At 44.9% G+C, this 13,229-nt stretch overlaps 1 protein-coding gene across 1 annotated transcript; it reads left to right on the top strand.

The window, feature by feature from the left end:
- The first annotated feature begins 2,326 nt into the window (after window positions 1-2,326).
- On the top strand, window positions 2,327-3,511 carry LOC141116604 (olfactory receptor 12D2-like). The gene has a single exon (XM_073608996.1). The coding sequence runs from the start codon at window positions 2,327-2,329 to the stop codon at window positions 3,509-3,511; it is 1,185 nt and encodes a 394-aa protein (XP_073465097.1).
- Window positions 3,512-13,229: the final 9,718 nt, after the last annotated feature.

Here is a 13,229-nt window from a genome sequence, read left to right as displayed (position 1 = left end):
CGGGCATACCACTGGAGACAGCATTACAGGATACATGTGGACCGGTCACCAGAAAGATCTTTCCTAGTAGACTACTGCATGGGAATGGTAACGTACCTCTCACATGCACGCAAAATACAAGTCAACCATAGGAAGCTTGCCATTTTGATCTGGTCACACATAATATGCTCTCCATGTATCTCCATGTATCTCTGAAGCCGCATATGCAAACACCTGTTTAACTACATCTTGCTGACCCTATGTGGTCAATATTACAGCAACTACTCAGGTGCACCGTCTCTCTAAAGGAACTTTTCCTACTGTTATTAAGCACAGTCATTGAGTACATTATATTAGAATAACAGGACCTGAATAACTACCATGAGTCTTAGGGGAGCATGGAGATCCATCTCATGTACTAATGTCTTCAGCTTCCCTTTTACCCTTTCCCTCTTCCCTTTCCCCCCTCCCTTGTCCTGGGGCCACACACGGAAGGTATGCCTTTTTCCATTGAGGATTCTATATCCAGATTGTTACCAAAAAGGCATATTACGCAAAGGCATCCCTTCCATGTGTTGTTACATGGCGTCCGGACGAATCAAAATGTTTTATGTTGTATGTCATGTTTATGTCTATTGTATTTTGGTGTTCCATACATATGTCATGGTACGTTGAAGTGACAACCTTTGTACATATGTGAAGATGTGGCATTTCTTGGCTGACATTTCATTTTTTGCCATTTCTTGCCCTATTAAAAAATTATATTTTAAGATTTACTCTACTATGATCCATCTGTTACTATAGTACTCTTTTCCTAGTGTTCTATACCAGGTTCTTCTCGTCCAACATCAATGCCTGACATTACAAATACGCTTCTGGAAGAATGGTCAAACATTCCCATAGACACACTCCTAAACCTTGTGGACAGCCTTCCCAGAAGGGTTGAAGCTGTTATAGCTGCAAAGGGTGGGCCAACTCACTTTTGACAATATAGTGTACATAGGGGTTGATTTACTAAAGGCAAATATACTGTACACTGCAAGTGCAGTTGCTCTAGAGATTGCAAAATGAAGCTTTATCTCATTTAGTAAAGAATACCCAATCACATGCAAGGAAAAAAAACATCATTTTTGCTTGCATGTAATTGGATGATAGTAAATTAAGGGAATCTCTGCTGATTTCCAAGATCTGGAGCAGTGATCTCCTAACTGTGGCCCTTTGCTTGCTTTATCTGGCCCTTGGGGCATTATTCCACCAACTGACACCAATTATAGGGCACCATTCCCTCTACTGACACCATCAATGATGCACTATTCCTCCCATTACAACCAATGGTGGGGCACTGATGTCAGGGCATTTTCTACTCCCACTGGCCATAATCAGCCCCCCCCCCCCCCCCCAACACCTAAAGGAGAGTAAACCAGCCCATATACTGTGAAGAGCAACTTCACAGTATATTTGTCTTTAGTAAATCAACCCTATAGTGTAAGGTGATGATATAAAAGTATAAGAATGGATTTTAAATAAAATAAATATTTTGTATTAATAGTTTAAATTTAAAGCTTAAAGCAATTTGTCTTTAAAGCTACCAAAGTGTATTTAAACTTCAAATTTAAATGTAATATATTGCTGCTTACCAGTCCTCAAAAGTGGTGGCTGCATTCATTTTCTTTTTTGAGGCTATTTTCTTTCATTTGTACCTGGTAATTCTGTGAATAACTTACTTCCTGTCTCTGGGTAACTACATTTACATTTCCACTGCATCTGTAGAGAGAGCCATGTTGTCTTGTGCTTCCAGCTCAGCTTACAGGAAGTGAAAAGGACATTTTAGCAAGATCATCAGGTATTTTCATACCTGTTGAAAATGTTATCAGCTTGAAACAATAAAGCCAGCCACCTCATTCATTACTGGTATGCTACAATATATTATATATTTTGGTTTTTGACTTTAGTTATCCTTCAGTATTATCAACAAATTACATTATATGCAGTACTGTATGTAATGTTTTGATTTGCCCATATTTATAATTTAATAAATAATTAATAAGGCAGTGAATGTGACATTCACCATACATTCACTGCAGGTGTATCTTAGTGCATATGTTTTAAATTACAGCACTTGATTCAATGGTAGTAAATGTTTAGTCGATCTTTCCATTTTATATGCATACAATAAAATTCAACATAACATCAATGGGTATATTTACAGTATTTTTTTTTTTTATCCTGTACTACTTTTGTTTTTGTTTTTTGTTTTTTGTTTTTTGGGGGTGTTTGATGAACAAGTTGTACTTTTCAATGAGCTAATAAAAGCAATTTTTTTAGCAGTATTTTCTGTAATAAGAGGATGGAAGGATTGAACACAACGATTATAAGTGAGTTCATTCTTCTTGGGATCACTGACCTCCCATGGCTCCAAAAGGTATTGTTTCTCCCAGTTCTCGCCTTTTACCTTCTTGACATATTAGGGAATCTCACCATTATTTGCCTTGTGATTAAAGATGCTACTCTTCATTCTCCTATGTACTTTTTTTTGGCTAATCTTTCATTTCTTGATATGTTGTTTTCTTCTAACACCATCCCAAAAATGCTGGTTGGAATCTGGATGGAAAAAACAATATCTATCAAAAATTGCATCGCTCAAATGTATTTCTTACACTTTTTGGGATGTTCTGAAGGTATGCTTCTGGCCTTCATGGGTTATGATCGATATGTAGCTATCTGCCAGCCTCTTCGATATGTAGTCATTATGGCCAAGAATACTTGCATCCAACTAGTGCTGGTTTCCTGGATTGCAGGCCTCACTTCTGCATTAATAAATGCAATCATGACATCAAGGCTGCCATTTTGTAATAATAACAACAAAGTGAAACATTTCATCTGCGATGTTAAACCAGTAATAAGATTAGCATGTAAAGACATCCATATAAATGAAATCACAATGACCATCGTCAGTGGATTCCTAAGTATAAGCACCTTTTCTCTTACCATCTTATCTTACTGTTACATAGTGGCCCATGTCATAAAAATGCACTCTTCTCAAGGTAGATCCAAGGCTTTCTCAACATGTTCTGCACACTTGACCATTGTCATTATATTTTATGGGACAGCCATGTGCACTTACCTTGGACCTTCTTCAGAAACGTCAATAGAAAAAGACAGAATAGCTGCCGTACTGTTTACTGTTATCACTCCAGCAATCAATCCTATTATTTATACACTACGAAATAAAGATATTAGGAAATCTCTAAGAAAATATGCTAAATATTTAATGTTTAGAGCACATATGTCAAACACAAGGCCTGCAGGCAGAATCCGGCCCACCAGTCCTTGTCATGTGGCCCTCTCACCCAGTTATGCAGCCAGATCATGGCAGAAGTCTATTTCGCCACCTCCAGCTTTCATCCTTGGCTCCCACGCCCCACTGTCACTTATAAACACAGAAGTCTTCCGTGTTTACAAGGGACAGATTTTTTTTCAGTGGCTTCCGCAGATTCCTCACAGCAGGGCATGTTGGGGGCAGCTCTCCTGAATGTGAAAGAGAAAGGCAGCGCTATCTACACAGGGAGGTTTAACAGAACCAAATACATGGGTACAGAGAGCCACCTACACAGGGAGAGGTAAGAGTTACTAGAGATGTAACAAAACTTTGGGGAGGGAAAGTTGAAGTTGCACACTATGTATAGCACACCCTAAAACTACAGCGCACCCATGAACTCTTCACCCTGTATGTAGTGTACTCCTGAACTCTGCACTCTGTGCATAGCACACCCCTAAATCCTACACTCTGTACACAACACACCCCTGAACTCTTCACCCTGTATGTAGTGGTATATAGTGTACTCTTGAACTCTGCACTCTGTACATAGCACACCCCTAAATCCCGCACTCTGTACACAGCACACCCCTGAAGTCTTCACCCTGTATGTAGTGGTATGTAGTGTACTCCTGAACCCTGCACTCTGTACATAGCACACCCCTAAATCCTGCACTCTGTACACAGCACACCCCTGAATGCTTCACCCTGTATATAGTGGTATGTAGTGTACTCCTGAACTCTGCACTCTGTACATAGCACACCCCTAAATCCTGCACTCTGTACACAGCACACCCCTGAACTCTTCACCCTGTATGTAGTGGTATGTAGTGTACTCCTGAACTCTGCACTCTGTACAAAGCACACCCCTAAATACTGTACTCTGTATACAGCACACCCCTGAACTCTTCACCCTGTATGTAGTGGAATGTAGTGTACTCCTGAACTCTGCACTCTGTACATAGCACACCCCTGAACTTTTCACCCTGTACGTAGAGTACTCCTGAACCCTGCACTCTGTACATAGCGCACAACTGAATATCTGCTTGTCATTATTTTTCCTAGGCTTCTACTTTCAGAGCTAGTTATTATCTAAGTTATTACTAAAATCAGCAATAATAAAATGCAGAGGCAATTATTTCATAAAAGATACATAGTCTTACAGATACAACCAGCCCTTTGAGGGAAACCATTCTACTGATGTGGCCTGGAATGAAAATGAGTTAGACACCAGTGATGAAGAGGGATCGCTGTGTCTTTAAAAAATAAGGATATCCTGGACAAATTTGCTAATTGTTCAGAATTGAAGTAGAATTTAGGAATATAAGAATAAAAACACAAATTAATGTAGTTATGTATCTATTTTAAACAATAATTAAGAATTTGTTCGCATTGGTTTGGGGGGGAGGGAGGGGGGAACAGGCTGCTGAGTCATGGTTTAACTTCCCCCTGACCACCAACCGGGATGCTAACATTACAGCCCGACAGGGCTGTACGTATGCCGTGGCCCCAATTCTTTGCTTCATGTCAATTTCAACTTGAGCTGCAGAATTTGGCACTGCCTATCAAACTTGGCTTTTGAGATCAATGGTGCCTGTGCAGCAACTGCAAGCCAAACGCTTGACTCACAGTTATGGCATGATCCCGCAATGTAAAATTGCTGTTTGGTAATTGAAAAAAGGATATTAAAAAAAGATATAAAAAGGCCTCAGGAAGTGGCAGTAGTGCCTCCTGAATGCCTGCCATCTGCTGCTACAATGCCCTATAAAAAGTGATCCATCATGAGTTGCTTTTCAGATGGTGGCAAGCATTGCCTCCTACTGAAAGAGCCCTACGTATATTTAAAAGCAACTAATACAAATTTCTAAACTTCACTTTGTATCAGCTGCTTGTTATCCCATGTTCAGTAGTTTCCTGATCAGAAGGCACAGCACTTGATATCAACCAGGTATCCTGCATTCACATGTGGTGACAAAGAACATGCTGAAACTTGGAGAGAGAAGAGGGATGACCTTATTGTTCTGCTGCTGCTTCTTCAATGTCCCACGACAGGTTAGGAATGGGAGGGTGATTTTGTTTCATGCTGCCATTTATTCTTTTAATAGTTTAACCAGTTCTTGACCACACTATAACCAAAAGATGGCTACAGTATGGTCGTCCAGTTCTGGGAGGGCGTCTATTGATGTCCTCCCAGAACCACGCCCCCCCCGCACACCAACTGGCACAGCTGATCACAGATCAGGGTAAAGGGCCAATCACAGCTGCCCTTTCCCGTGTAATTAGCTGTGTCCAATAACAGCTGAACACATGTAAACAAGCTTGCTGGTTTTCGGCATTCCTTTCCTCACACACTGTCACAGCGTGAGGAGAGCCAGTAACCGCAAGTGTGACAGGGGATATCTACACTGATAATCAGGGCATTGATCATTGGTGTCCTGATTATCAGTGCAGCTCCAACAGTGCCCATCAGTACTGCCTATCAGTGCTGTCTATTAGTGCACTGCCCATCAGTGCTGCCTGCCTATCAGTGACCATTAGTGCTACATATCAGTACAACCTCATCAGTCCAGCCTCATCAGCGCATATCAGTAAAAAAGAAAAAATACTTATTTGAACATTTCGAGTTTCTGTTATAAACTTTTGCAGTCTTTGTTCATTGATTAAAAACCTTCAAAATAAAGCTCTATTTGTATGAAAAGAAATAATATAAATGTCATATGGGTACAGTGTTGCATGACCGCACAATTGTCATTCAAAGTGTGACAGCGCTAAAAGCTGAAACTTGGCCTGGGCAGGAAGAGGGTGAAAGTGGCCTGTTATCAAGTGGTTTCAATGCTATGTTATACTGTATCTTCCAACTGTGAACCAATTATAGTATAATATTTTTCTGGTTGATTCACCACTGCACACTTCTCTTTCACATTCATCTTCTTTCACATTAAAGTGGTTGTAAACCCATTAAAAAAAAAAATAACACCTGCAAGACAAAGGCATAATGAGCTAGTAGGCATAGTATGTGATTGGCTGGAGCCGTGATGACGTCACTCCTGGGGGTTACTTCCGGGAATCGCAGCTCCGGCGCTGTGATTGGCTGGAGCCATGATTGCGTCACTTCCACGCATGTACGCGGTAGCGGCACACATACGTGCCGCTGCTTCAGTTTGTGTCAGTGTGCATGTGCCGATGACATCAGCACATGCAAATACAGGGGATATCTCCTAAACCGTGCAGGTCCTGGGTAGCTACAGGTAAGCCTTATTATAGGCTTACCTGTAGCGCAAAGTGGCCTGTAAGGGTTTACAACCACTTTAAGCTTTGCTACTTTATTAACTGTTTGCTGTCATTTTCCTGGTGCATTTGAATTAATGTGTTTTGGAGACATATAAAGTATACATGTACAGGTATCAGCAACTATTGTACATGCTCGGGCCAGCCAGGTGTGTCAGAGAGTACAGAGATGTTTGCAGAGTCATGGGCACAGGAGCAGAGGAACCCAACAGAAAAAGTTTGAGAAGTTAATTTGGCTCCCAAATTCTCTAGATCTCAATTCAATCAAGCGTCCGCGGGATGTGCTGGAAAAAAAAGTCCAATTCATGGAGGCCTCACCCCCCAAGGATCTGCTACTGATGTCTTAGTGCCAGATACCACAGAGTACTTTCAGAGGTCTGGTGGAGACCATGCCTAAATGGGTTATGATGGGTGGTCAAAATGTTATGGCTGATCAATGTATATTCAAATACATAAGATAAAGTATGATTACTGCACCTAATAAAGAAATATTGCTAATAACATTTATTAGTGTATCTGTGTTTTGATACTTTTCTACACATGACTAGGGTAGCCAGATACCTTACTGCCCAACCAATACATGTAAAACTTATACTCTACCATTAATGACGCTGACACTTGAATGGATGTAAATGGCCTTTACGGCCTTTATTAACAAAACCAATAAAACTGTAACTTTTTATTTCAAATATTTAAAATTGAATTTACATATTCAAAATATTCAAAGAGATTTTAAACTTTTTGGTTTTCTGGTCCCTGACGACCCTCTTTTACTTTTTGAGCCTGTAGCCCCTTTTTGTTAGCATTTGCCCCCAGCCGCTAACTCGCCTCGAGGACACACTAACTGACCACAGACCCCCACTTATTACCGGTTGGTCCAAACAGACACTAGACCAACCGGACTACTCCATCCTGGGATGTGTCCCAACGTTTTCAAAACCTCCTTTTTCACATATATCTATATACCATAGACATATATATACTCCTGTCGTCAAGGACCTAACGCCACCGCAGCAGAAGTGTGACACCTCACACTTGTGCCTGCAGCCAAACTAACAATGCTCGCCTAATGCCATCCTCCAATCCCAAAGCCCACAGATCAATACCCACTGGATTGAGATGATCTCCATCCCCTCTAAGGTACATTCAAGTGTCAGCTTCCAACTCCCAATGATGTATGACTATGCCGCCATTGCAGGAAATAAACCTGCCAACTTCTTTATTAACTTTTACTCGGCACTTGTTCAGTTTTTCCCATGAACGGGACCCCCTCCATGACATGCGGGCTACTATATCCGACCATACAAACAACATGTTCGGAAAAGATGCCCTCAGCCTGAGGAAATCCCACTGTATGTCTTTTATTATCTGCCTCATTGGCCTACTGCCCAGGTCATTTCCACCCACATGCAAGACTAGTATATCCGGGGCCCTATCCAGTCTAGAAAAGCGGTGTACCTCCGGAACTACTTGCTGCCAACGCATACCTCCTCCCTCTTAATCCTCAGCTGCCTACCTTCAGGCCTGACTTCCACCCTTCTTGCCCCCCAAAAAACATATGAATGCCCCAGTATCCAAATGAGACATCTTGGGGGATCTGCAAAGACATAAAAAAGAAAAAATACCAGCAACAATTGAAACCCCAGCAGTCCCTCCAATTTAACCTATACAAAAACAATTACATTAAGTGCGGGCGAACATACAATTGATACCTACTAGACTCCCATCTACCTATCCTCTTTATTACTGTTTCAGGAAGTCCCCAGCGAGAAGCCTTCATGACCGCTCCTATGCGGAACGAATGCCCCGCGTATTCCCCCGGAGGGAGACCACCCTCGGCTAAACACTTCCGCATAACCACCGGAAACTGAAATCTAGAGAGGCACTGTCCATCCCTGTGGATGAACAATGCCCCCCCGCTATTGGTCGAATATCCATGAACTGTCGTAGAGCCGTCACTGGACACAACTGAGGGTCCAGTCCACGAAGCAATTCTACCCTGACCCCTTTTCCTTCTTGATCGGTTTTTGAGCACTGAATACAAATCCGCACCGACTGCTCCGAACACTGAACGTCTCCGAACCTCAAACCTCCCGCTACCTTTTTTGACGGTGAGACTAATTCTCCAATACGGAACGCCCCAAAAAACGCCAAAATGAAGGCCGCTCTAAACAGCACTTGCTCGAAGTGATCCGAACACACCTTCTGTAAACTTGAAATAATTGTGCTTAACACTGCAAACGACACAGGGCGTCTGGAGTCTCGCTTGTGTGAACCTCTTCTATAGCCCCTCAATGCCCTGCGAACCAAAAAGGATTTTGTGACTTCCCTTAACCCTTTTAATTGAAACCAGAAGGCTAACGCTGCCATCTTCTTACCTATGGAAGGTCCTGAAACCCCATTTGAATAATTTTTACAAATAAAACATAACACCCATACCTGCATGTCCTCTGAATCCTCAGACCCTCCAACCTCTGCCATCAAAGCCAACCATTCCTGCCAAACTTTCCCATAGGCCTTCCAGGTTCCAGCGCAGAGACTGCTGTATCAAGCCCGCGGTGATTCCAGCGCAATTCTCCACAATTCCGACGGGCATGTTTCCCCTATCCGCTTCGCCTCCGGATCCAGCCTGCGAAATTCTTCCCACTGGAAATGAGACAAAGCATCCGCTAGCTTATTGTCCACCCCAGGGATATGAACTGCATACACAAATGCATTGATGCGCAAACAACTGAGCACCAGGTATCTCAACAGTCTAACAACTGGCGGGGAAGAAGCCGAGATGTTATTAATCGCCCAAACCACCCCTAAGTTGTCGCAATTGAAACGAACCTTCTTGTTACGTAACTCTTCCCCTCACAGTTCAATGGACACAACAATGGGAAATAACTCCAGCAACACCAAATTGCGGAGGAAACCCGATTCCTTCCAACTGTCTGGCCAAGACCCTGCACACCACCTACCTTGGCAATACGCACCGTACCCCGCCGATCCTGCTGCGTCCGTAAACAATTCCAGGTCAGCGTTGCTGACCGGACCTGTTTGCCACATGGAACGCCCATTGAAATCCTCCAAGAACGCGTCCCAGACTTTTAAAACCACCTGCAATTCTCTAGTCAATCTTATGAAGTGATTGGGAACCTTCACCCCAGCCGTGGCCGCTGCCAACCGCCTACAGAATATCCGACCCATGGGAATAATTCTGCATACAAAATTAAGTTTTCCTAACAAAGATTGTAATTCCTTCAAACGCAGCTTTCGCCTCTCAACCACCCTACTCACCTCTTCTCGTAGGGACACTACCTTATCCTCAGGCAGCCTACATTCCATGGCCATGGAGTCAATAGTAATGCCCAAAAACACCAACTCGGACTTAGGGCCCTCCGTCTTGTCCACCGCCAACGGGATCCCAAATTTCTCAGCTAAATGTTGCACCGTCCCAAGCAACACCCCGCAACAGCGGGAGTCAGGGGGGCCTATACACAAAAAATCATCCAAATAATGGATAATTGAATTAACCCCCACCACTTCCCTAACCGCCCATTCAAAGAATGAGCTAAACGCCTCAAACAGTGTGCAGGAAATCGAACAACCCATAGGTAGGCATCGATCGACAAAATACGACCCTTGCCAACAACACCCTAACAGATGAATGCTTTGTGGGTGTACCGGCAAAAGTCTAAACGCCGATTCCACATCCGTTTTTTGCCATGAGGGAGCCCTTATCATACCTCCTAACCCATGCGACAGCCACATCGAATGATGTATAAGTAACCGCACAAGCTTGCGGGTCGATACCATCATTCACAGAGCCGCCTTTTGAGTAAGATAGGTGATGTATCATCCTATATTGGCCCACCTACTTTTTTGGAACCACTCCCAACGGGGAAACTATTAACCCTGGCAACGGCGGATCAGGAAATGGTCCAGCCATGCGCCCTAACGCAACTTCCTTGGACAGCTTAGCCGACACCACCTCCAGATGTCGGAGTGCCGACCTCAAGTTTTTGGCCACAAGCGGAATCTCCCGAACCGAACTAGGAATGTGAAAACCTTCCCTAAACCCTGTTTCCAATAATTGCGCCGCCGCCCTATCAGGATATCTATTTAGGAACGGTAGCATCTTTTCTAACCTCACCGGCGTCATCCCTTTTTCCAGCGACGTCACCAGTGCGACCTTTTCCTTGTCTGAAACATCTCGCGATCTAATGTGTCCCGCTACATCCCGAGCATTCGTGTTTAAATCGACACGAGTTCCCGAACCGACAGGTACTTTCATTGAACTGCCAGCACACCCCTTTCTTTTTTGGGGCCGGCGATCCAACTGAGGCGGCGCCACCGACCCCCCCTGGAAAAAACGGGCTCATAGCCCTGGAAGAAGTCATCAACTTCATCCAGAGACTAATGTCCTTATGATCCCACCTAATTGAGGGGCGAATGGCCTTCCGCTAACGAAATTGTTCGTCATACCGAAGCCACGCCAAACCCCCATACACCCTATGCGCCTCGCTAATTGCCTCCAAGTAACAGAATAGTGCTCAGCAATTCTCGGGGGCTTTCTCCCCGATCACGCTTGCCAAAATCGCAAACGCTTGCAACCAGTTAGCAAATGTGCGCGGAATGAGTCTGTACCTCCTCTTTTCTTCCTCTTCCTTCTTACTTTCATCTGGCTTTACCCTGTCTAAATTAAATTTTTCTAGCGGAAGCAGGGAAAAAATCTCCACATATTCGTTCTTCCAAATTTTTTCCCTGACCTCCTTTTTTAAATGCGCCCCTAGAGGTCCCTCGAAGCACACGTATACCTCACACCTCGCCGCATCAGCCAGTCTCACTCTATCCGCGTCCTTTTCCTGCGTCGCGGTCACCGTAGACTCTCCCATGCCGTCACTTCCCGTCTGCATCTCCGCCACCACCATGTTCGCCGTCCTGCGCGGAGGATCCGTCATGGCAGGGGGTTCCAATACACTTGTGGGTTGTGACATCCAGGGGGTAATTGGGGGCGAGGGCTGCTGAACCCCATTCTCCAGCCGTCGCAACAACTCTCTCACAGAATCCCATAATCCCTCCTCCCCCCTCCCCAGTGTACCCCGCATAGCACCACCACCCCTATTCCTATTCCCATCTACTAACATAGGTGCATTTTTAATGACATTAGAAAAGGTTTTCTTACCTGGCTGCCTTAGGCGAGAGGACCCACCAGCCGTCTGTCCAGACTCCACCGCTGCCTCCTGGGGATCGTCACTCAGCTCACCCTCCTCGCTGCTGCTGCTGTCACTGTCCCGGTGTCTCTCTTGTTGCAATACTTGCACCGACCTTCCATCCCTGCTGCTCCCAGATGACTGAGCGACTGGAGGGGGAGCAACTATCCTGTGAGGGCTCCGTCCTCCTTGAGCACTGCGCTCAGTGGTGACGTCATCATCCGGCACCACCGCTGACGATCCAGCATCCTCATGGCCAACCCTCCCAGGCCCAGAACTGAACCTGGAGGCGGGGCCTCCCGACCACCTGGGATTACATGGAGAACCTCCTCCAGGAGGTAAGATGGCGCTGCCACGTGTAGAGCCACCGGCCTCCTCCAGGGAATGGCCGGCGCCCGATCGACCCCTCCTCCCACGCTGGGCAGCCACCCCGACCGGAGCCTCGCCGGAGGTGGCTGCCTGCTGGCTCTGTAAACGGGCTCTCCTGGAGGGGACCAGCCTATTAGCCTGTAAACTGTCCCCCCCACCTGCACTAAGCTGGGAACGGTGACGACTCGCAGGCACCCCCCGCGCTGACAGGGCTGACTGCTTGGCCGGGGGTCCTGAGGGGGTCCGACCATGACTCCCCAGTCTCCGGTGAGGCCTGGGAGTGTTGTCGGGGCTAAGGCGCTCCGGAGGTCTGGACCTCCTAGCCCGTGCAGCGGCAGGCCGCTCTCTAGATGGGCCCTGTCCTACCCCCTGCAGTGTGGAAGCGATCTGGCTCTGGAGCCAGGCAGAGCCATGGGTCTCTGCTGCTTCCCTCAACTGTGCCCACAGATTTTCTAACTCACTCATCCTGCACTTACTGTATCACAGGGGACACTTGAACTTTCTTCCTGGCTATCTCTCCTATGACTGACCTTCCCACTCCCCCCAGCTACTTTCCAAACTTCCACACTCCTCCCCTCTACACTGATCCTCCCAATCCTCACAGGGAACAAAATTCCCTAAACCACTCCTCATAATTAACCCTTTCCTAAGCTCCTTGCACCCTGTCATGGCTGTACTGCACTTACACTTCATTACAGCTCCGTGCATGTCTGACCTGATTGTGCGTTTTTGGGGCATTTTCTGTTTTGATAAAGGTAGGTCTTTAATTGATTCGACACAATATATTTCTCAACAAAAAGCAAGTTTACCTTAAAGTGTTACTAAAGTAAAAAATGTTTAATTAAAATATCAAACATGTTATACTTCGCCTTACTCATAGCATACAAAAATAATAATAAAATCAAACTTATATACTAAGACACACCTTCTAACTATTAATGGGTGGTACAATTCTAATTAAAAACTCATTAGGTCAACGAAGAACACATAGGGATGGTAACGCAGAGGCAGAAGAGTGATAATTAATACACACTATGAAAGCTTGGAACACTATATATATATATACTGAATAGACACAA

This window comes from Aquarana catesbeiana, linkage group LG13, assembly GCF_042186555.1.
Source record: "Aquarana catesbeiana isolate 2022-GZ linkage group LG13, ASM4218655v1, whole genome shotgun sequence".
Lineage (NCBI taxonomy): Eukaryota > Metazoa > Chordata > Amphibia > Anura > Ranidae > Aquarana > Aquarana catesbeiana.
This window is presented reverse-complemented; position numbering and strand designations above follow the sequence as displayed.